Source organism: Haliotis rufescens, unplaced genomic scaffold, assembly GCF_023055435.1.
Source record: "Haliotis rufescens isolate VD_foot unplaced genomic scaffold, xgHalRufe1.0.p SCAF_101, whole genome shotgun sequence".
NCBI lineage: Eukaryota > Metazoa > Mollusca > Gastropoda > Lepetellida > Haliotidae > Haliotis > Haliotis rufescens.
In genome coordinates, this window is record NW_025963782.1 from 14,795 (window position 1) to 38,239 (window position 23,445).

At 41.4% G+C, this 23,445-nt stretch overlaps 2 protein-coding genes across 2 annotated transcripts; one reads left to right on the top strand and one right to left on the bottom strand.

The window, feature by feature from the left end:
- Window positions 1-9: 9 nt before the first annotated feature.
- On the bottom strand, window positions 10-12,644 carry LOC125377841 (L-lactate transporter-like). Its single transcript, XM_048391884.1, has 11 exons — window positions 12,274-12,644; window positions 10,378-10,567; window positions 10,077-10,203; window positions 8,361-8,500; window positions 7,682-7,805; window positions 7,179-7,309; window positions 4,227-4,344; window positions 3,971-4,093; window positions 2,328-2,537; window positions 1,719-1,818; window positions 10-1,297 (listed from the first exon to the last, which is right to left on the bottom strand). The coding sequence occupies exons 1-11, from the start codon at window positions 12,497-12,499 to the stop codon at window positions 1,242-1,244; spliced, it is 1,545 nt and encodes a 514-aa protein (XP_048247841.1). The 5' UTR covers window positions 12,500-12,644; the 3' UTR covers window positions 10-1,241.
- Window positions 12,645-21,535: 8,891 nt separating this feature from the next.
- LOC125377849 lies at window positions 21,536-22,009 on the top strand. The gene has a single exon (XM_048391903.1). The coding sequence runs from the start codon at window positions 21,536-21,538 to the stop codon at window positions 22,007-22,009; it is 474 nt and encodes a 157-aa protein (XP_048247860.1).
- The last annotated feature ends 1,436 nt before the right edge of the window (window positions 22,010-23,445 follow it).

Below are 23,445 nucleotides of genomic sequence, written 5' to 3' on the forward strand. Positions count from 1 at the left end.
AACATTCAACGTAATAGTTTTGCTGAATGACACCTCAGTATGTTATGTGGTTTATAAGCCGGCACCATTGTGAACAAAATGTCATCTTCAGTTGTTGAACCATAGCGTTAATCACTGTTTGATTGTCCACTGCTCTCAGTGGTGTATTCTGTACTGTACACGTTTTCTTACTGATTCCCAAGGGGATTCTAAAGAACAAACCTTGTAACCTGTTTTGTTTTCATTCCTACCATGACACACCGAAGACCAGATTTTTCCCTTAGCCGGATACAATGTGTAAAGTCCATATTTGGTGCCCCCTTGGGAACCCATGGAAGATAAGAATGTGTCCTCAGCACCCCATTGCTGGTCGTAAAAGACGACCGTATTGGGCAACCTGTTCAGAATCGAAACTGTGATACTCTAGTTATTATACTGTCCATCGCTGACAGGTTTTATTCCGTATAAATATTTATTATGTCTAAGTTCTCGTCACGATATGGCTGAAATATTGCCAATGCGACGTTAAATTCTAACTCACTCACTCAACATATTTGGTGTCCTCCGCCGTGCTATTGCTGGAATTTTGCTAAAATGCGGCGTAAAACCTTACACACTCGCAAAGTCACTTCCACCATGAAACCATCGTATATAGGAAATTACTAAAGGTATAAACTACACGTACGTATGATATTAACTGTTATGTGTAAGAGTGATCTAAACTTCTCACACATCATTCAAATCTAGCTTCAAAGTCACTGTTTGTATTGGAATACATGGCACTGTTTACATATGCATATATATTGTTGTGTCAATGGATGTACACCTAGCTAGTTTTGTTTTCTTTCCTACCATGACACGCCAAAGTCCCGGATCGTTCCCAGCTGCATTGGTACAATGTGTGAAGTCCACATTTGGTGTCCCCCGCTGTGATATTGCTGGAATATTGATGAAAAGTGGTGTAAAACCACACTCACTCACTCACTCCTAGCAATAAAACAGTCGTATGTAGATAATTACTAAAAGTATGAATTACACATCCGTACGATTACATCTTTTACGTGTATCTAAACTGCTCATACATCGTTCAAATCAAGGTTCAAAGTGAATGTTCATATAGGTATACATGACTCACTTTATACATATTATTGTGTATAGACACACATGAAACTGTCCACATATGCATGAATATCGTTGTGTTTGATCGTATAGAGATGTAGACCCAGCTGGTTACAGATGCAATGGTGGAAGTCTCATTCCCTTCAGAAATCATCCCCTGATGATGTTTTCGTTTTCAGGAAAAATATAATGATAAATCCTGAAAAGAAAAGGGGCGAAGTTTACGTGTCAGATAGGATCTTTCTGTCTGATGAGAAGACAATAGTTTGCAGTGTAAAACTGTTGACTGTTTGATTGGCATTATAGAAGTTGCTGAGTACATAAGGTAACAACTTAATGCATAACAACTTCGGGTATATTGCATATAGCGAGGTTAACGATGTAGATTCACACACCCCTATCAAGCCAGAATGACTACACAAAGCAAACTAGCTTGATAACGGTGTAAGAATCAACATCGAAAAGTCGATATATGCAATACACCAGAGGTTGTAAGATGTTCGAGATGGACAGCAGTTTGAGACAAGTTAAAATGAGTTACACAGCGGGGTGTAAACTTTAATGTATAATGCTTTTACAGGTCATAATTTCGTATACATGGGGTTTTATTGATGTCTTACCGGCTGCGGTGAATCCAGTTGACAGAAAGAACAAGCCATGCCAGCCAATGGAATCTTTGAGGATTTGCCCAAGGAAGGCACTTGTGGCTCCAGTTATGATCTGATGAGACAGCAAGTCAAATAGTTGACATATTGGTCATCTAAGCACAACTAGAAGTATCAGATCCTGAGATCAACGTCAGATATATTACCACAGGGTAAGCAAGAGGGGTGTTTCACATTTTCACTGATGTGTGGAATCGATTTCGGGTTTACACTGTACAGCTTCAGCTTAAACCGTCTTTTAAAGAAGTGATAATTTAGACTCTCGGTGCCAGCGAAAATGTGCATCTATACAATTAATCCTTTAATCTCATACAAAGTAACAAAATAAATACTAATGAAACATGCAGGAATTATGTCTTATTGGTGTTAGAAGCACCAACGTATGATTAAGGCTTTAAGTGTGACTAAAGGTTGCAGTCAGCAATGGTAGAATGTTTATAATCAGAGACATACAATTTACTCCTTCAGGCAGCTTGATTTGTCAGGTCACGTTTACCCGCATCTCACTGCAAGCATGGGGAACTGTGGATATATTTTGTCAACGAATCTATTATATTGCCTTACCTGGGATGTGAAAAGAAGTCCAAAGTTGACTCCGACATACGTGTTCCCATACATCCTGGCAATGGCAGGTGGCATGATAGCGAAGATTCCGGAGAAAGCAAAAAAGATGAGGCACACCCAGATGAAAAACATCACCCTCCCAGCATACTCACACCCCAGAAACGAGGCTATGAGGCAGGCGAAGGCAATATATATACATCGGGCTGCAATCTGGTAATAAAAAACAGCACATGAAAAGGCCATGTATAACCGATCATATATCATAATGGAAATTAACAAAGGATAATGATAAAGGAAGACTTAAGGTCATGTCATTCAAAACAAAGCCAATTAATCAGTACAGGCGGTGTCTCCCTAGTTTGGATTCCTATGAAATATTGTCATTTGTAAGTCTCACTTGTAAGCCGAAGCTCAGCTGGTAATCTGTGGTAATCAGGATAAATATTTCACACAAAAGGTGCAGTTTCCTTCTTGATTCTGCTAAGAAGTAGCACTCATTTTATATTCCCTTTTATACATTTTCACACCTCTTATTTGTTTTCCGATATCAAATATATTTTAATTGATTCCAGTTTCACATTCTAATTATTTGAACCTTCCATTTTCTTGTTACCTTTCCTCTAATTTGCTCGATATAATTAGATAAATTGCCTACTTATCAAAATCGATTATTTAAGTATATACCTTTACCTTGACTGACACTAAATAAAGCAGGTTATATAGAGGTTATCACGCAAGTGTGTTTGGGGATGGTAAATATCCTGCATTAGGAACAAACATTGTATTTAGCGAGCCTTGGCGATATCATATAATGTCATTCTTCAATTCTGTGCTTGAAAATCGCTTCCCCTCACTCACAAGCATTACCTAAACATTGCGAGTTTTCCTGGAATGCGCTCATTAATATTTATTACGTCACAGGGTAAGAGATGTGTCAGTCGGACAGTGACAGTAGCTCATATAGTTCCAATATAGCCAATATCTTATACATGTCGAAGCAACATATATTGTTTTTACTTGCCTTTCGCGGCAATCCATCGGTCTGTCCGCTAGAGTAACTGCCCTTTGTCAAAGGGAAGCAACTCTAACCCTATTCTATGAGACGTCACGGCCACGTTCAGACTGTTGACAGTCGGTCTGTCCTGTCATAACGTTAAGCGCAGCCAGACGTACACACAGCGACAAAACGATACAAAGGTAACAATTCAAACATATTTCGGCCAAATCCAAATATTTTAATTTTTGGAAAAGATTTCAAACACAGATATGGCTACTGATCCCGCTTGGCTGGGCCAGGTGCCCTCGCAAAATTGTTTTGAAATTTATATCTCCAAAGTGGCCAAAACTTAGCTGTGCCTTAGCTACGTAACAGTTAAGACACTGATTTTCAGTATATTAGACTGTTCTTTTGATAATGATAGAATTATCCCTTTAAATTATCCAGATTCCCGATGGTTAATTCTGACTCGATCGCCGAATGACAAGGGCGACGCCATGTTTGTTTATAAACACTGAAAGTAGTCCCTACGTGACCTTTGATATTTGCATCTCTATCCGCATATGACCCCAACGGATATCGTTTTTATCTGTTGGCTTTATCCTGCCGACCAACCTACCCATTATATGATAAGAAGTGGTATTACCTTAAAGGAGAACCGATCCATGATATATCCCCAGAATATGCTGCCCCCAGCATTGAAGACTGATGACACAGACCCAACAATGGCCAGAAAGTGGTCATCATCAATGAATGTCTGTCCGTAATTCTGTATGAACATAAAAAGCGAAATTAATGATTTTATCATTTTGAATAATGTGACAATGGATGGCTAAAACATCAGAATTATCAACAATTCAAGGCCGATGATTTTATAAACATTTGTTTTGTAATAAATATACCTTATATTGTGATGAAACAAACACAATCCCTTCTCCCCCAAAGAGAAATATCAGCCACAGGAGGTAGAAGTTCTTGGACTTGAGGACCTTCTGTGGTGGAACATCTTCAGCAGCAGCACTGTTCAGGAATAGTGAGTGAGGTAAAATATAACGTCAGGTCGTCATCAGACAAATAAATGTGTGCAAACGTGTACAATGCTATTCTATCATGAAGAGTCTCCACGTTAATCAAATCACGCCCTCACTCCATAATTGGTACATATAAGCGATTGAGGGAAGAGCGAGGGTGGTGGGAACTATTGTCTGACACGATTCTTCTTCTTCTGAAAAGATCTTTCCATTATTTTTATAAACATTTAATTATTATAGCTATTGTTGTGAAGCCGATGTACCGCTATAGCATATTTGCATCGACAAACAGACCCATTGTTATACATGAAAGGCCTGTTAAGTTTACAGGTAATAACATCTGTATGCATTGAGATTTTATCTGGGACATCGGCCGTGAAATGGCTGTTTTTCACACGGTCGACCCAGACACAACTGCCACGGTTGAATAAGTACAAAGTTATGCCATATAGTATATCAAACCACAACGGATTACATGTGTCACTTGTTTGTACTTGGACGCTACAGTATAAACCAGGTCTCCATGTAGTAGATCAAAACACATTGAGTTACATGTGTCACTTGTTTGTACTGGGACGCTACAGTATAAACCAGGTCTCCATGTAGTAGATCAAAACACATTGAGTTACAGGTGTCACCTGTTTATACTTGAACGCTACAGTATAAACCAGGTCTCCATGTAGTGGATCAAAACACATTGAGTTACAGGTGTCACCTGTTTACACTTGAACGCTACAGTATAAACCAGGTCTCCATGTAGTAGATCCAAACACATTGAGTTACAGGTGTCACCTGTTTATACTTGAACGCTACAGTATAAACCAGGTCTCCATGTAGTAGATTCAAACACATTGAGTTACATGTGTCACTTGTTTGTACTGGGACGCTACAGTATAAACCAGGTCTCAATGTATTGGATCAAAACACAGTGAGTTACATGTGTCACTTGTTTGTACTGGGACGCTACAGTATAAACCAGGTCTCCATGTAGTGGATCAAAACGCAGTGAGTTACATGTGTCACTTGTTTGTACTGGGACGCTACAGTATAAACCAGGTCTCCATGTAGTAGATCAAAACACAGTGAGTTACATGTGTCACTTGTTTGAAATGGGACGCTACAGTATAAACCAGGTCTCCATGTAGTAGATCAAAACACAGTGAGTTACATGTGTCACTTGTTTGTACTGGGACGCTACAGTATAAACCAGGTCTCCAAGTAGTAGATCAAAACACACCGGGTTACATGTGTCACTTGTTTGTACTTGGACGCTACAGTATAAACCAGGTCTCCATGTAGTGGATCAAAACACAGTGAGTTCCCTTTTGTCACTTGTTTGTACTGGGACGCTACAGTATAAACCAGATCTCCATGTAGTAGATCAAAACACAGTGAGTTACATGTGTCACTTGTTTGTACTGGGACGCTACAGTATAAACCAGGTCTCCATGTAGTAGATAAAAACACAGTGAGTTACATGTGTCACTTGTTTGTACTGGGACGCTACAGTATAAACCAGGTCTCCATGTAGTAGATCAAAACACATTGAGTTACATGTGTCACTTGTTTGTACTGGGACGCTACAGTATAAACCAGGTCTCCATGTAGTAGATCAAAACACAGTGAGTTACATGTGTCACTTGTTTGTACTGGGACGCTACAGTATAAACCAGGTATCCATGTAGTAGATCAAAACACATTGAGTTACAGACGTCACTTGTTTATACTTGAACGCTTCAGTATAAACCAGGTCTCCATGTAGTAGATGAAAACACATTGAGTTACAGGTGTCACTTGTTTGTACTTGAACGCCTATACAATGGAGATACGTTTGAAGTAGGTCTTCACACGCATAAAGATAGGTTAATATATACCAATGGACGACAGGTAGAAGGATTACGATCAAAGCGTGTCAGTGTTTATGGTGGCTCTAAATTGTCAATGTAATGCATTATGTGGTGAATATATTTTCACGACGTTTGAAGGCTACATTCATGGTAGCAAGATAACATAAACAGTGTTAGGTCTCAGTGACATGTGTTTCTTCTTATCAGCCAGGACAACAGGGTATACACCAGGGTCGACATGTAGTGCAGCTAGATGGAATGTGTTCATTGCGTTGGGGTTTCGTGACCTATTACTCATTGCATAATATGTACCAGAAAAGGCAATGCATGATGCATGTTTATTCTGTTTGCAAAAAAACATATGTGCTATTAATATACAATACCCACTGTAAATAAAGTACCCCGGGATAAACATCAGCTGCAGAATGTTAGGGTCGACATACAAATGTATTTACATCCTACATACACGCATTCACCGTTTTAAATGAAGAAATGAATGACACCCCAAACTGTACAAGAAGATGCTTATCCATCGGGATATTGGAACATGTTCCTATAAACTTATTTCAAGAAACGTGTGATGTATGTGATGGAAAATAAATATAAAATATCAAGGCCAGAGAATAACCAGTCTCGATTATCCGCCGAAACAGATTGCATTGAGCGTAAAAGGCAAAGTAGCAGTGAAAAATATATGAAAGGATCACTGAGTGAGTGAGTGACTTGGGTTTAACACCGCTTTTGACAGTATTACAGTCATATTACAGCACCTTAATATGGGAGGAAGCCCGAAGTGATGCAGGTCTCAGACGTTTACCACTTCGATGAAACCCACGAGCATGGGTATGGTGCTGACAATTTTAGAAACATAACTTACCAAATTTGGTTGAAGTTAAAAATGGTATTTTAATTTTGAATTCCGTCTGTTGAGTACAAGTTCAGCGATTCTGTTGCTTATAGGTAAAGAATAACTCACTCTATGTCTTTTGTTTGAACGGCTGCAGCTTCAGGAGAAGCTGACTTCGTCATCTCCATGTCACCAGAGAATCCTTCGTTAATGTTACTCATTTCATCAACAGTCTTGTAGCTTGTTACCCCGACCTCATCCTGAAAAAATATATGATGTAATTTGTCATTCAACAGTCGTTTTATCTAAATATTTCACAATTAAAAGGATTGTGATTTTTTGTTTGTTTGTTGTTTAACGCCGCACTGAGCAATTTTTCACTCTAAAGTCAGCGAGCCTGATACAATAATACCCCCTATATATTCCAGCGATATCTTGGCGGGGAACACGAGGAAAGGTCTTCACACATTGTACCTGCGTGGGGAATCGAACGAGCCTTCGGCGTGACGAGCGAACGCTTCCACCACTAGGCTACCCCACCGCCCCACCGTGTCGCATGAACTGAAGATGATCTCCCAAAGATGACTCATGTACCGTTGTTAATGCTGATGTAATATTTCTCTGTGTGGTACCTGGCTGTCCTCGGGCGGGTCAACCAACATCAGACAGGAAAACAGCTGTACCACCGCGTATGTTCCCCCGAGCACCAGGAAGCAGTGGGGGACACGGTCCAACACCACGTCCTGAGAGAAGTAACTGAAGATGCAGAAGGTACACGCTGTAAGAAGGCCATATCAGTGTTGCAAACATTGCCTCTATGTCTATAGGTAAAACATTTATGAGAGTCATATGCCCACCATGGCTACGTATTTAAAAAGGTGAACTATATAGGGTAAGTTGGGGGTTGGTCAGGCTAATGATCCAGTATGTTATTGATAAACATTGAGGGAAATCTCAATCTTTTAAATATCCAACCTTAAAAGCAAACAACAATCTCCTAATGATGTTCGGCACTTTGAAATAATATTAATTATACTACTACTACTACTACTACTACTACTACTACTACTACTACTACTACTACTACTACTACTACTACTACTGCTGCTGCTGCTGCTGCTGCTGCTGCTGCTGGTACGACTTCTACTATTACTACTACTGCTGCTGTGGTGGTCGGGTAGCCTAGTGGTTAAAAGCGGCGTAAAACCATACTCACCCACTCACTACTGCTGCTGCTACTACTACTATTGCTACTTCTTATAATAATTATTAAGACAGAAAGACTGTAGCTATCAACACATGTTTTCTTACTTCTCTCCATCGTTGTTGTCATCAGGGCTGTAGTTTTCTGGGTTGACATAGGCAGTGATAACCTGGTTAAACACCAGAGCGCCAGCTCCAAACCCTGCTATGATGGAACCACTCACAAGCCCCCTCCAGTCCGGCAACCACTGAGAACATAATTCATCCAGGTGGGGTGGAATGGGGTTTAACTTAACTTAATGCTCTCATGTTTATTTCATGCACATGCAGGCAGGGTAACAACAAGTCCCATCTTTTGACGTATTTTAATATAACACTGCCAGGGGGTCAAACCACTGACATTCAGCTCCCCTAAAAGAGCTAAAGATGATGCGCTTTGGCCATTGGCCACCGGGGTCCCACGTATAACAAGCTGTCTAGGGAAGATATTCAGTGCTGGGGGATGGTTGAGTGCTTCTTACAGTATTCATGTTTCATCATGTTGGAATGAATGCGAGAAAATTATTTCAATTACCATAATAAATCTCCGTTGTACGATTCCGACTGTATCATAAGCATGTTTTAATGAAATACAGTCCCCCTGATGATAATACCAGGTGTTTTTGAACATGTGAGCATATCCTGAACAGTGGCACACGTCACAAACACATATAAAGGCAAGTCAATTGTTAACCTAAGAAAATACGGGAACATACAACTGTATAGTACAAGTCAACATAGGGAATTGCAAAAAGCATCATTGTGTACACTGATGCGTCAGATTTGGAAATGTCCTCAAAATGTAATTTTTTTTAAAACTTTACCGAAGCCTTGAATGTTGGCACTCGTATGACACTCTTTGAACACTTCGTAGGCAAAACGTTAGCCCCCGATTTTTGCCCAGACCTCGAAATGTAGACACCAAAGGCTGGAGCTGCTGGAATATTGCTGGACATGAAGGGAAAGCAGACTCTGGGAAAGTTAAGTCATCACTCATGTCATACAGTCCCGTGTGTATATACTTTCTTGTCCTGATGAATCTTTATACAACGATCTACGTATGAAATAGATTAGACGGTTTCACAGGTCTCTTATTTCCCAGTTCAAACGAGAAGGCCTTTAGTGACATTTGTTGAAGCCTACGAGCACGGACAAGAAGCTGTATTATGAGGTCGGAGATAAAACACATGTTCCACAGCTCAAACTGACAATAACATGTGTACAAGGCATATTTTCGGTCATTCGTGACCAACTCGTGTTATTCCGGGACAAGCCGAATAGCGACTCGTGCCCCTCTCGTGGCCATTTTTGCAACCGGGTTCCGTCTTAGCGCAAACGGGCATACCTAAAACACTTGTCAACTCGTTGCGCAATGATTCACATATACTTCCCGATATATTATTTATATTTCAGATGCAATTTAAAGCACATCAGGACATGCGAAATTATACAGTATGATTGAACACATTTAACTGCGTCTTGGGTATATTTTTAGATGCAAGACATATGTAAAAACAGAAATTATTTCTGAGGGATTCTTTGACGAAGAACTTGAAATCATACGCGCATTCTGATTGGTTTGTCGTATTTTCGCACATAACATTCATCGATAGGGGGACGAGTCTTCTTGCAGGTTACGGAAAGGGGCGAGTGGTGACGAATGATTTTCGGTGAACGGGTAACACACGGACAGGTCGCGTATACGGATGGTGAGAAGCGGTCCGCACCACAATATTTTAAGATAGAAACACTTGTCTTCATATATTCATATAGTATTTGACCAACCTTCATGGCGCAGCCCAATGGTATAGGATATGCTATTCCTGTCCCCATACCAAACATCACGCCGTACGTAAAGACTGTAGCTATGTACGAATTCTGGATCGCGAAGTAGGACAGCATTACGCCAAGACTGCATGGATGAACAAGAGGACACATAATCATATAAATACATATTAATATTTTCACTAAGTCAAACTATTCAATGTTAAACTAAAGGTTAAATGATCGGTTGTATGTCTTACGCAGCTACAATGTATTTATACGTAATAACACTTCACACTTACAGTTCCGTGAATCTACTGACCTCATGATCCATGATCCTATGAGAGTCGTTATTCTTGGTCCAAGCTTCCTCTCAAGAAGCCCTCCTCCAAACATTGTGATTCCTTGACCAATCATCATACACGCCTGTACCCATATCCCATCTACAAAGCGAAGATCACTGGGGGAGGACCCTCTCCGTATGTACGATATTATATATGGGCTGAAGTTCCCTGGAATTGGAAATACATATTCAGTTAAATAGTAGTTCAATGTAGTTAACAAATGTTCCCTAATTCAACGATATATTCCACATGTGGAGCTTTATGGAACAGATCGCGTCCTGGTCTGTATTTGAGAGTTTGCGGTTAATGTATTTGTGTTCTGTGTTATAACATTGTTTAAGCGTATATGGAATGTGGGGAGTTATATGACATACATAACTTTGGTATAACAGAGAGATCGTAAAGGATCGAGAAAGAATGGAAGAATCGGAGTGCCATGTACTACAATAATGACAGGTGTTACATGGGTGAACAGACTCTATACTATCAACCTGTTCCGTGCATGTCGCATTTACAACGACAATGACACCAGGTCAACAGACTCTAAACTACCAACTTGTTCCGTGCATGTCGCATGTACAACAATTATGACACCAGGTGTTACATGGGTGAACGTACTCTGGACTACCAACTTGTTCCGTGCATGTCCCATGTACAACGATAATGACACCAGGTGTTACATGGGTCAAAAGACTCTATACTGCCAACTTGTTTCGTGCGTGTCCCATGTACAACAATTATGACACCAGGTGTTACATGGGTCAACAGACTCTATACTACCAACTTGTTTCGTGCGTGTCCCATGTACAACAATTATGACACCAGGTGTTACATGGGTGAACATACTCTATACTACCAACCTGTTCCGTGCATGTCGCATTTACAACGACAATGACACCAGGTGTTACATGGGTCAACAGACTCTATACTACCAACTTGTTCCGTGCATGTCGCATGTACAACGTCAATGACACCAGGTCAACAGGCTCTATACTACCAACTTGTTCCGTGCGTGTCCCATGTACATCAATTATGACACCAGGTGTTACATGGGTCAACAGACTCTATACTACCAACTTGTTTCGTGCGTGTCCCATGTACAACAATTATGACACCAGGTGTTACATGGGTGAACAGACTCTATACTGCCAACTTGTTCCGTGCGTGTCGCATGTACAACGACAATGACACCAGGTGTTACGTGGGTCAAAAGACTCTATACTACCAACTTGTTCCGTGCATGTCGCACGTACAACGACAATGACACCAGGTGTTACGTGGGTCAAAAGACTCTTTACTACCAACTTGTTCCGTGCATGTCGCATGTACAACGACAATGACACCAGGTGTTACATGGGTCAACAGACTCTACACTACCAACTTGTTCCGTTCGTGTCGTATATACAACAGTGAAAACACTAGGTGTTACATGGGTCAAAAGATTCTACACTACCAACTTGTTCCGTTCGTGTCGTATATACAACAGTGAAAATACCAGGTGTAACATGAGTGAACAGACTATACTACCAACTTGTTCCGTGCGTATCGTATATACAACAGTGATAACACCAGGTGTTGCAAGGGTGAACAAACTCTAAACTACCAACTTGTTCCGTGCGTGCGATAGATGTGTATCCCCGAATAAGTGACAATTATGTCAGCTACATGCACACGCCTGGGCCATACATCATACTCCTTGCAAAGTAACACATGTTACCTGACGGGTTTGACACTGATCTCACGACGGATTGCAAGGCATGCACGCATGTACATCTAGGTCACGGGCATTGATAACTAAAGTTATGACATTCGCAATAACAAATACAGCAACACGTGTATTTTTGTTCATAAAAGAATATTATCTTTATACTCACCGTATGAATAAAGTGTGCCGAGTGTGAGATGTATTAAACATCCAGCAACAATAATAACACACCCTCGAAGGTTACACTGTCTTCTCCGAACTATTGCGCCGGGAATGTTGGTTGGCTTTACAAATACGCCCTGGTTGTCTCCTCCCGCGTTCGCACTGTTCTGTTCTTGCACGTGCATCGTGTTGTCCTCACTGACGTCCGTGTCGTTTTCTTTAATCATCTGCATGTCAGTATGGTTTATATTTTCATGTAGCACTACCTTCTACCACCGAGAGTCTATCTTACCTGGTGGCAACAGAGCAAAAACAGCGTTGTTTACACTCAGCCCCGCAACACGCCGGCCAGCTAGCGGAGTAGGATTTAATTTGACATACATAGTGTGTCTTTAATATGTAAGTGGCGTGGTTAACACGTACACGGGGCGGTGGGTAGCCTTGTTGTTAAAGCGTTGGCTCGTCACGTCACGTCACGTTGGCTCGTTCGATTCCCCTCATGGGTACAATGTGTGAAGCCCCTTTTCCGGTGTCCCCCACTGTGATATTGCTTGAATATTGCTAAAAGTGGGATAAAACCAAATTCACACACCACAATTAACCCGTATTAACATTAAAATACAGTATTTATGTAATCCTTATTGAATGTTAATGTACCTGATGTACCTGATATTTGCATCAAAGACTATTTGGATCTATTTTTATCACTGAATTTTTCGTTACACTTATATGAAATAGAATGTATATATATATATATATATATATATAAAAGTCAAATTATTTCATCTAAGCATACTGTTTTATTTGAATTAAGTATATTTCATATATTTTGTTACAGTAAACAGTTTATTGAATATAATCATTATCATTTCTCAAATATTCACAAAACATGTTTGATAATCAACATTTGACCCGTATTTATGTAAACATAGTAATCTGACCTTTTTTATGTGCACACGCGACCTCAAAACGAATGGCGTAGAAGAACAATTTCGATGACAATCATAATTTTGGGCATCTACCAAAATACTGTCAAAGTTTGGTAAGTGTTTCTTTGTTTTAATCTGCATCAGGTAAAGTGCTACTTCCCTAGAAACATAGCTCCATTAAGTGGGTTCTACCCTTCTGATCACTATAATCAGGATCAGAGTGTCCCGCAAGGGAGTATTTTGTCTGTCGCTTTATTTAGTATAAACATTAATAGTCTTTCAAAGGTTTGAAGTGATTCAGTAGATGGATCACTTTTCGTTTATGATTTTAATGTTTCTTGTCGTGGAAAAAATATGCATACAATAGAGAGGCAGTTACAAATCTGTCTCAATTTAATTCATCAATGGTACCTTGAAAACGGGTTCAAATTTCCCAAATCAAAAACTAATTGTATACATTTCTGCAGAAAATATAAGCCGCATAAGGACCCTGACCTTTTTTTAAATGGCACCCCTATCAAAGTTGTATAGGAGGCCAAGTTCTTCGGCCTTATAGTCGATAGCCATTTAACTTTTAACAGCAGATATACACACGAGTATTTGTTGAGAGATGAAGATCCTCCGTTTTTCATACCTTGTGATGAAAGAATCACGGTCAAGCATGTATTGATTTTGCCATCACAAGGGATAACTTTTTCAAAGTTTCATTCTTGAAGGGTCTTTAAAATAGTTCTCATTTAATCATCGTTGTTTAAAGGAATTTGAGTTATTACATAACTTTTGATTGCTATATTTTTTATAATTGGTTGAATAAAATTAATAGCTGAGATTGTTGGGGTTGTATCCTCGAAGGGGGTTGAAGTAGTGTAAAATTATTGTCACCAACATTTTCCAATAACATATATCCACAGAATCCAGTCAGTGCCGAGGAGATGCAGAGCCGTGATTGCTGCCCGGGGCGGTCACACGAGCTATTGAGTTCAGCGCATCCGTGTGGCCTTATGTGACATGACAATGAACAGTTTTCAATGCCTTTATAAAGCGACAACAGGTGACTATCGAGCTCCAAAATTTCATATTTGTATCTATGATATTCAATTAAATATATCGACTTTATTAAGTACAATCAATTTACTAAAAATATAGTTTTACATACTCAAAAACTAGTTTTACGTAAATCTGTGAAATTCTAGTTATTATACTGTCCTTCGTTGACAGACTTTTATACAGTTTAAATATATATTGTTAATGTCAAATTTTGTCTCGTCACGATGTGGTTGTAATATTGCCGATGTGACGTTAAACTTTACCTCACCCACTCATCGTTCACCTCTCTCGTTCCTACGTTCACTCACTCTACCTACCTCGGTCCCGTATTCTGTGTGTTCCAGCCAGTGTTCGGAGCCTGTGTCCCCTGTGATGCCAGCATGGTAGTGTATCTCCCCCAGGAGGAACGTGCAGCCCTGACGATGGGGTACGTCACTGAGAGACAGTCTTCCCTTTGGGAAGTTCATTGTAGCTGTTTGTCCTGTGGATATGTAGGAGTCATGGCTGACATTGGCAGTGAAAGAGAACGTGGAATGTCCGTGTCTTGCAGTCCATATCTGTGTTCTAATACCTCTACCACGAAATAGTCCCTGGTTCGAAATAGACCGTATTCCTTTTATAATACCGCAAAACACCATTACTCTTCTGAAACAATAACTGATCACCGTTGAAGAAATGCATTCTACACATTCTACAGAATCTACAGAAATGATGGCGTAACCATCTGAGATGAGTAAAGGTCATTTGATATCAAATATTATGTCCTCATCAGTTAATCACACTGGTGTTTTGTATGACTGGAGACACAGCTGTGACCTGTGGTCGGTGCATCTGTATGTGCATCTGTGTGTCTGAACCTAAACATTCTGTTATCCTATTTCATTGCAAACACACGTTTAGCATGTCGATTGTGGTATGGACGTGTCGACGTATATGGCTAGGGGAAACTTATATATTCAGCTAACACCAAACTGAAAACCTACCATTATTATAAGTGACTGACGATACACTTGCAGCCTCAGACTGGCTGTATGTGAGAGTGTAGGGCTGACCACACGCTGCGCCTCGGGTACTCAGAGGTACGGGAGACTGCTTCGCTCCCCCACAGCAGGTTGAGATCAGGTGCCATTGCAATATTAGCATAATGTACACCAGTTTTAGTGTGTATCATATAACCATTAAAACATACTTATTCCGAAACCATTTGACAGAAATGTGTTTTTTTCTTGAACATTGACACACACAAATTTATCATTAGCTAATTGGTTGGCAGTCCCTTCCTGGTCACTCTGACCTGCCTCTTCTGAAAAAAGGAACAAAATTGTTCTTTCGACTTCATCAAAATCCATAGGGTGGTAAATACTACGTAATCTGATTTTATCTGAACAAGTAACAATACATATTAAAACGTGCTTGACTATGAATATGTTTTGCTTGTCTGATTGTTGTTTAAAGCCGTTCTCAGCAATATTCCTGTCGGTAAAAAATCGAGTCTGGACCAGACAATTCAGTGACTGACATCATGGAACTATCAATATGTACAACTGATATAAGGCATATATGTGAATAACTCATACCAATCGGGAATTGATACAAATCGCATTGTTCTATATTCCTTTCTCTGTGGACGATGATGAAGTTGTTCATTAAACAGATATGAATATAGAACAATAGATAATGTCACTATCGATATCAACAACATGTCGCTGTATTATATTTTTGGGGATTACGGCTGATATTTTTACATCTTTCAAATGTGGAACAGACGAGTGCACTGGCATATTGTAATAAAGTGTACAGTTTGTTCATTTTTAACTTCCATCGCTCATAGTGTTCTTACATTTATATATCAAAAGGTTCCATTAAATTCAACTTTGTCTTATATCTTGAATTTTCTTAACTTTGCGTATCCACAAATCTTCCACTTTGAGAATTAAATTGGTTCACTGAGAAAGCTTGCGAATGAAATAAAAGCGACAAAAGGTTTACCATATCAATATATCGGCGAAACCGCATTGTCGGTGGTTCATATTGGGAAAGGGGGCACGGGTGGCCCAGTCGTCTAAGGCGCCGCGATTCGCTGTGCAGAGTTGCGTCCCTTGGGCACGCCAGAAACCTATGATTGTGGGTTCGAATCCCGGTTCGCCCCAATTATGTTTCTAGGTTTGTCAGCACCATACCCGTGCTCGTGGGTTTCACCGAAGTGGTAAACGTCTGAGACCTGCATCACTTCGGGCTTTCCTCCCACATTAAGCTGACACGCCGTGATATAACTGGAATACTGTTAAAAGCGGCGTTAAACCCAACTCACTCACTCATATTGGGAAAGGGTGGTCACTCTAATTTCAAACGGGAGCTATCTCCGTTGTTTTCGTATTTGTACATTGGACAAAATGGAATAATAACCACGTTGGCATTATAGTATAGTGTTGTCATTGAATATTGAATGTCTATAGATAATTCATGGTATTTCATCATACACAGTCGACTCGTGATATTACCTAGTCACCAGGTAAAACACAGGGTGTTTTGGTTTCTAAAAGGGATTTAACGAATTAAATTACAAAAATACCCAGTATAAATTGATGCACATGTTACTCTATGTATTTATCAACTACTACGATCTCGTTTACTGTTTGTTCAACATTTCAACTGAATTTGCCAGACTTCATGGCATTTGAAAGTACTAGTGCCTTTTACTTTATTTGTTTCTACAAAAGTGTCTGCCGGTATCTCAAAGCTTTCTGTTGAACTATGAAGTATTATTTGAAATAATGTCTATCAACTCTATATTTTACTACATGTTGTTTTTGTTGCCTTGTTTGAAGCCGTACTGTTGCAATGTTCTAGCCTATCATGGCGGCCTGTAAATAGTGGAGTCTGGTCCAGACAAACTTGTGATTGTAATCATGGGCATCGTCCCAGAGCATCTGAACACAATGACACGCAATCAACCAAGCCGAGTTGGATACCCGACCCATCGTCTCTGACAACATTGGTAACTGGGAACGTGATGCGGAAACGTAGCTTTATCCTCTTTTACTGTCCCATCCCCACTGGGTACAAATACATCGCAACGTTCCACGCCTTCATAACATGCTTTTAAAGGCTAATGCTGATTTTGCCATGTCCTTCTTAAACTCTGTCAGATGTTTCGACAGTGGATTTTTTATACCCCTTGTTCCCAAACTAGTTACTTACCTTGGAATACCATCAAACCTTACCTTTGGCTGGGCCGTTACGTTCCCAACAGCGGTAAAGACACCTTGGAATACCATCAAACCTTACCTTTGGCTGGGCCGTACCCAACAGCGGTAAAGACACCTTGGAATACCATCAAACCTTACCTTTAGCTGGGCCGTACCCAACAGCGGTAAAGACACCTTGGAATACCATCAAACCTTACCTTTGGCTGGGCCGTACCAAACAGCGGTAAAGACACCTTGGAATACCATCAAACCTTACCTTTGGCTGGGCCCTACCCAACAGCGGTAAAGACACCTTGGAATACCATCAAACCTTACCTTTGGCTGGGCCGTACCCAACAGCGGTAAAGACACCTTGGAATACCATCAAACCTTACCTTTAGCTGGGCCCTACCCAACAGCGGTAAAGACACCTTGGAATACCATCAAACCTTACCTTTGGCTGGGCCGTACCCAACAGCGGTAAAGACAACTTGGAATACCATCAAACCTTACCTTTGGCTGGGCCGTACCCAACAGCGGTAAAGACACCTTGGAATACCATCAAACCTTACCTTTGGCTGGGCCGTTCCCAACAGCGGTAAAGACACCTTGCAATACCATCAAACCTTACCTTTGGCTGGGCCGTACCCAACAGCGGTAAAGACACCTTGGAATACCATCAAACCTTACCTTTGGCTGGGCCGTACCCAACAGCGGTAAAGACACCTTGGAATACCATCAAACCTTACCTTTGGCTGGGCCGTACCCAACAGCGGTAAAGACACCTTGGAATACCATCAAACCTTACCTTTGGCTGGGCCGTACCCAACAGCGGTAAAGACACCTTGGAATACCATCAAACCTTACCTTTGGCTGGGCCGTACCCAACAGCGGTAAAGACACCTTGGAATACCATCAAACCTTACCTTTGGCTGGTAACAGCGGCGGGGACATAAACAGAGACCTTGGTGTTTGTAAACTCATAAATGTAATAACATACAGTTCCAGAGGGGAAATGATCCTGTTAATTCCTTTCTAAACCGATTTACTTTTTGTGAAATAAATGTTTGAAAAAATACATCAAAGATTGTCAAAAGAACCTCTTGCGGATTACATACCATTCGATGCGTACATGTTGCAAAGAATTCAACAGGGGAGAAAAACATCCTTGGCAAATAGGATATGCCTCATGACAAATGTCGTCACCATTCTGCATCATGTGCAACGAATTGTTTACGTCAACTTTGAATTCTAGATCCTGAAACTTGACGGGACATCTGTGGATCAAAGATCAGGGTGTATATGTTGTTTACTGTCCCATTCATCATACAACTTCGCTGACATGACAAAGTGGTGACATGCAATTCCGTGTTGATGTACATGCAGACACAAAATGATACAGGACAAGATCACCAAGCGAAAATAGCCACACATATTTTCCTGGCTCTACACAGATTATTCATGTCAGGCACTGTCGACATTAAACATGATCTGGTGGGTGAGAGTTGGGATGTCACCTGGAACAGTGCTACATAGGGGATACAGCTATTTGCATTTAGTTGGGTTTTATACAAAGGGTACACAATAAGTGAATCGACCAAAATGAGAGAACAGTCCAGAGAATTATACAAAGTTATTGAGTGACAGGGGCAGAAGGTTCGTAAACAGCTAATTTACTATACTCAAAAACAAAAGTTCCTGTGACACCAATATTTTGGTGTATTTTTCAAACAAGTAAAGTTTGGTTTCCAATTTTGTAGAACATGTATGGAATCAAGTCACAAAAACGCAACTGCTACAGAAAAGCATGCATTCCATGCAAAAGTTGACTTTTATGCAAGCCCCATGCATTTCACTACCCAAGAATGGCTATAAAAACATGTGCGTTAACGGGATTTCATAGGCATTGTTTAGCATCGTGCTGACATCAACCACTCAGAAAAACAACAAAATTACGCAATTATTCAACATTACGAAATGCCACGCCTGTCCGAAAATGTGCGTCTGCGAGCCATTGGTATGCTTGAAGCAGGATCGAGTCAACGTGATGTTGCAAGACAATTTAACGTCCACAGAAACACCATTTGGTGTTTATGGCAACGTTGGCAACAGACGAATGCAGTCAGAGACCATCCTCGGAGTGGCAGGCCACGCGTAACCAATAATCGACAAGACAACTGGATTCGAACATGACACCTACGAAATCGATTCCAGCCAGCAACAGTGACTGCAAGATCTAGAAGCATCCCTGGCCTTCGACGAATATCTTCACAAACCGTACGTCGCCGCCTGAGATGTGCAGGCATTTTCGACAGAAGACCCGCCAGACTTCATGTAGAAGACCCGGTTTCGATTCCCCACATAGATACAATGTGTGAAGCTCATTCTGGTGTCCAAAAGCAGCGTAAAACCATACTCACTCACGCTCTGATTTAAACCATGTTGTGATTGAAACATAATTTCTCTTTAATTTTGCATAAAGACATATAGTTGCGTCAATTTCAAAGTACACGTTCAGAATGGCCCGTAAACTCAGAATCTCAGAATCAACTACAAGAACAAAGGCGTGACGTCATCATAATAGATTAAAAAAGGTTTTGTCGTTTTTATTTACACTTGAGTCATCAAACACCGATAAACAATCATATTTCTCGTCGGTATGTCTCGGAATAACAAGGGTAAACACAAATGGCATCAATGCAGACAAGAGCTTGTATGAATTCCATCTTCGCACTTAATTTCACCGCAGCATGGCGATGACGAGGTAAAACACATTATCCAGTTGGTAAATTCATTTGGTGCCCATTCGGTCTTATACAGACTCCCTGCACAAACTAACACTGAGAACAACATACCCCTTAGAAGCAAGTATTTGGGTAACTATGGTATGGAACTATATACAGGAAAATTATCCGATATGTATCAAGAAAATATCTCCAGCAACACAAATACTATCACAATATTACCTTGATGTGTGCAGTTTAGGAGTATTGGAAAGTGACTGTTCGTGTTTTGTATTTACACATTAAAGAAAATTACTACATGAGTGTTTTTGTTTGTTTGTTTGTTTGTTGTTTAACGCCGCACTCAGCCATATGACGGCGGTCTGTAAATAATCGAATCTGGACCAGACAATCCAGTGATTGACACCATGAGCATTGATTCAGGCAATTGGGACACGATGACATGCATCAACCAAATCAGCGAGCCTGACCACACGATCCCGTTCGTCGCCTCTTACGACAAGCATAGTCGCCTTTTACCGCAAGCATGGGTTACCGAAGACCTATTCTGCCTCCTCAAGGAGCCCAGGTTCCCCGCCACCACAGGGAGCCCAAGGTTCTCCCGCCATCTCAAGGACCCCACATTTCCCCGCCATCTCAAGGAGCCCAGCTTTCCCCGTCATCTCAGGGACCCCAGCTTTCTCCGCCACCTCAGGGAGCCAAGACTCCCCCGCCACCCCAGGGAGCCCAGCTTTTCCCGCCGCCCCAGCTTTCCCCGCCACCTCAGGGACCCCAGCTTTCCCCGCCATCTCACGGACAGCAGCTTTAACCGCAACCACAGGGACCCCACGTTCCCCCGCCACCTCAGGCACCCCAGATTCCCTGGCTACGAGTATACACTCAGCAGAAGAATATTCCGTAGACCAATACCACAACATACAATGCGCATTACATTTCATTAAACATATGACAGATACAAACTAAGACTAAAAGTAAGTCGGTTCTGGTGGCAGCGGTGTTAAGGCTGCTAGGCGCGAGCGTCCCCGGAAGTGTATAACACACGTCCTAGTACACATCACTAAACTGTCCAAAACACTCTGTGTAACAGTTTTATTATGAAAGTAATGGTCGCTCGCATCTTAAAAGTTGTGGCCATCTGTGTAACTGGTTGTGAGAATATTTCCATTTTCCTACGCTGTTCATGGGCTCAAGTCTCGTGTCGGAGTCTCTCTTAAGACAGATGTGATCACGGAATGAAACACATTACATTCTCAATATACTTCATTGTCTTCAGGTTGAAATGTACGTTGTTTTCCAGGTATATGACATCAATATTCTTTCCACTTATGTACAGGCTGTTGTTGTAGTAGACAAGGCTTCTAATGCTATCCCACGCCACCTCAGGGACCCTTGGGTTCCCCCGCAACCTCAGGAAGCCCAGCTTTCTCAGCCACCTCAGTGAGCCTAGGTTCCCCCGCCACCTCAGGAAGACCAGCTTCCTCAGCCGCCCAGGCACCCCAGGTTTCCCCGCCACCTCAGGGAGCCTATACTTCCCCCGCCACCTCAGGGGGCCCAGCTTTCTCAGCCACCTCAGGGAGACCAGATTTCTCCGCCACCCAAGATTTCCCCGCCACTACAGGGAGCCCAGTTTTTTCTGCCACCCCAGCTCTCCCTGCCACCTCAGGGAGCCAAGCTTTCTCCGCCATCTCAGGGACACAAGGTTCACCCGCCACTTCAGGGTCCCTTGCTTTTGCCTCGCCACCCCAGGGAGCCCAGGTCCTGCAAGCTCCCCAGGCAAAACAGGTTCCCCCGCCACCTCAAGGATCCCAGCTTTTCCCGCCACCCCGGTTCCCTAACTATGGGTAATCATTCAGCAGAAGGAAATTCGGTAGACCAATACTACAACATGCATTACACATTACATTTCAATAATCATATGACATAGATACAAACTAAGACTAAAAGTAATTCGGTTCTGGTGACAGCGGTGTTAAGGCTGCTAGGCACGAGCGCCCCCTGAAGTGTTCAACATACGTCCTACACTCTGTGTAACAGTATTATTATCAAAATAATGGTCGCTCTATCTAAAAACTTGTGGCAATCTGTGTAACTGGTTGTGAGAATATTTCCATTTTCCTACGATGTCCCTGTGCTAAAGTATCGTGTAGGAGTCTCTTTTAAGACAGATGTGATCACGGAATCAAACACATTACATTGTAACTATACTTCATTGTCTTCAGGTTGAAATGTACGTCGTTTTCCAGGTATATGACATCAATATTCTTTCCACTTATGTACAGGCTGTTGTTGTAGTAGACAAGGCTTCTAATGCTATCCCTGAAATCCAACATTTCCGTTGTAGTATTAGTTGATAAAGATCGTTTTATCACCTTCTTGTTGTCGCTGAAATATAGGACATTGTGAATAGTGTCAATAGTAACAGCAGAAACGTAACGTGTCATATCTATCTGATGCAGCCTATTCCCATTATAGTCAACAGACCACAACCCATCATCAGTTTTACAGAAATAGATCATCTTCTTCCTGGAGTCTACAGCAATGCCATTGGGAATGCCCGCTCCGCGATAATGCAAGTCCACAATGCCCCGAAAGTTTCTCCCAAATGTTGACATACGACTGATTGTCCACGTAGGATGGTATGTGGTAAGGAAGATGAGTCGTCTGTCAACATCGACTGTCATTCCGTACGATTGGATTCCCTCTCGTAGTGTTGTGACACCCGACACGTCCAGCCTTGAGGAGAAGATGCCTGGTGATGACATTCTACTGAATATCAGTCTCCTGGACACAGGCTCGTATGTTACAGCCTCAATGTATTTTGTGTAAAGATAAGGATACGTCTTTATGTCGTTTTTATCTATGGTAATCTGATGGGGATGTTGTGAGGAGACAGAGCCATATCGTACAACCAATATTCTCCTCTTGTCTTGAAACTGTCGTGTTGTAGGTGTTGTAGCCACTGACCAGATGGAGTCGTGGGTGAGTAATGTGGTATTGGTTGTGTACTGTCAGCAATGGTCTGAAGGTCACGTGTCTTGTTGACGTAATTCAGATGAAAGTCTCCCAATGTCTGCACATCTTCTGCATGACTAGCGTTTATCACAATTAAGTCATTTCTCAAACGTACGTTCTGTTTTACAAGGGTCTCAACTGTTCGTTGGGTTTCATTAATCTGTGCTTGCACGTCAGCACTCTGTCGTATGACGATTAACACGTCATCTTTAAGTAAACTCACATCCTTTTCAACATGGGTCACGTGATGACGTGTCAG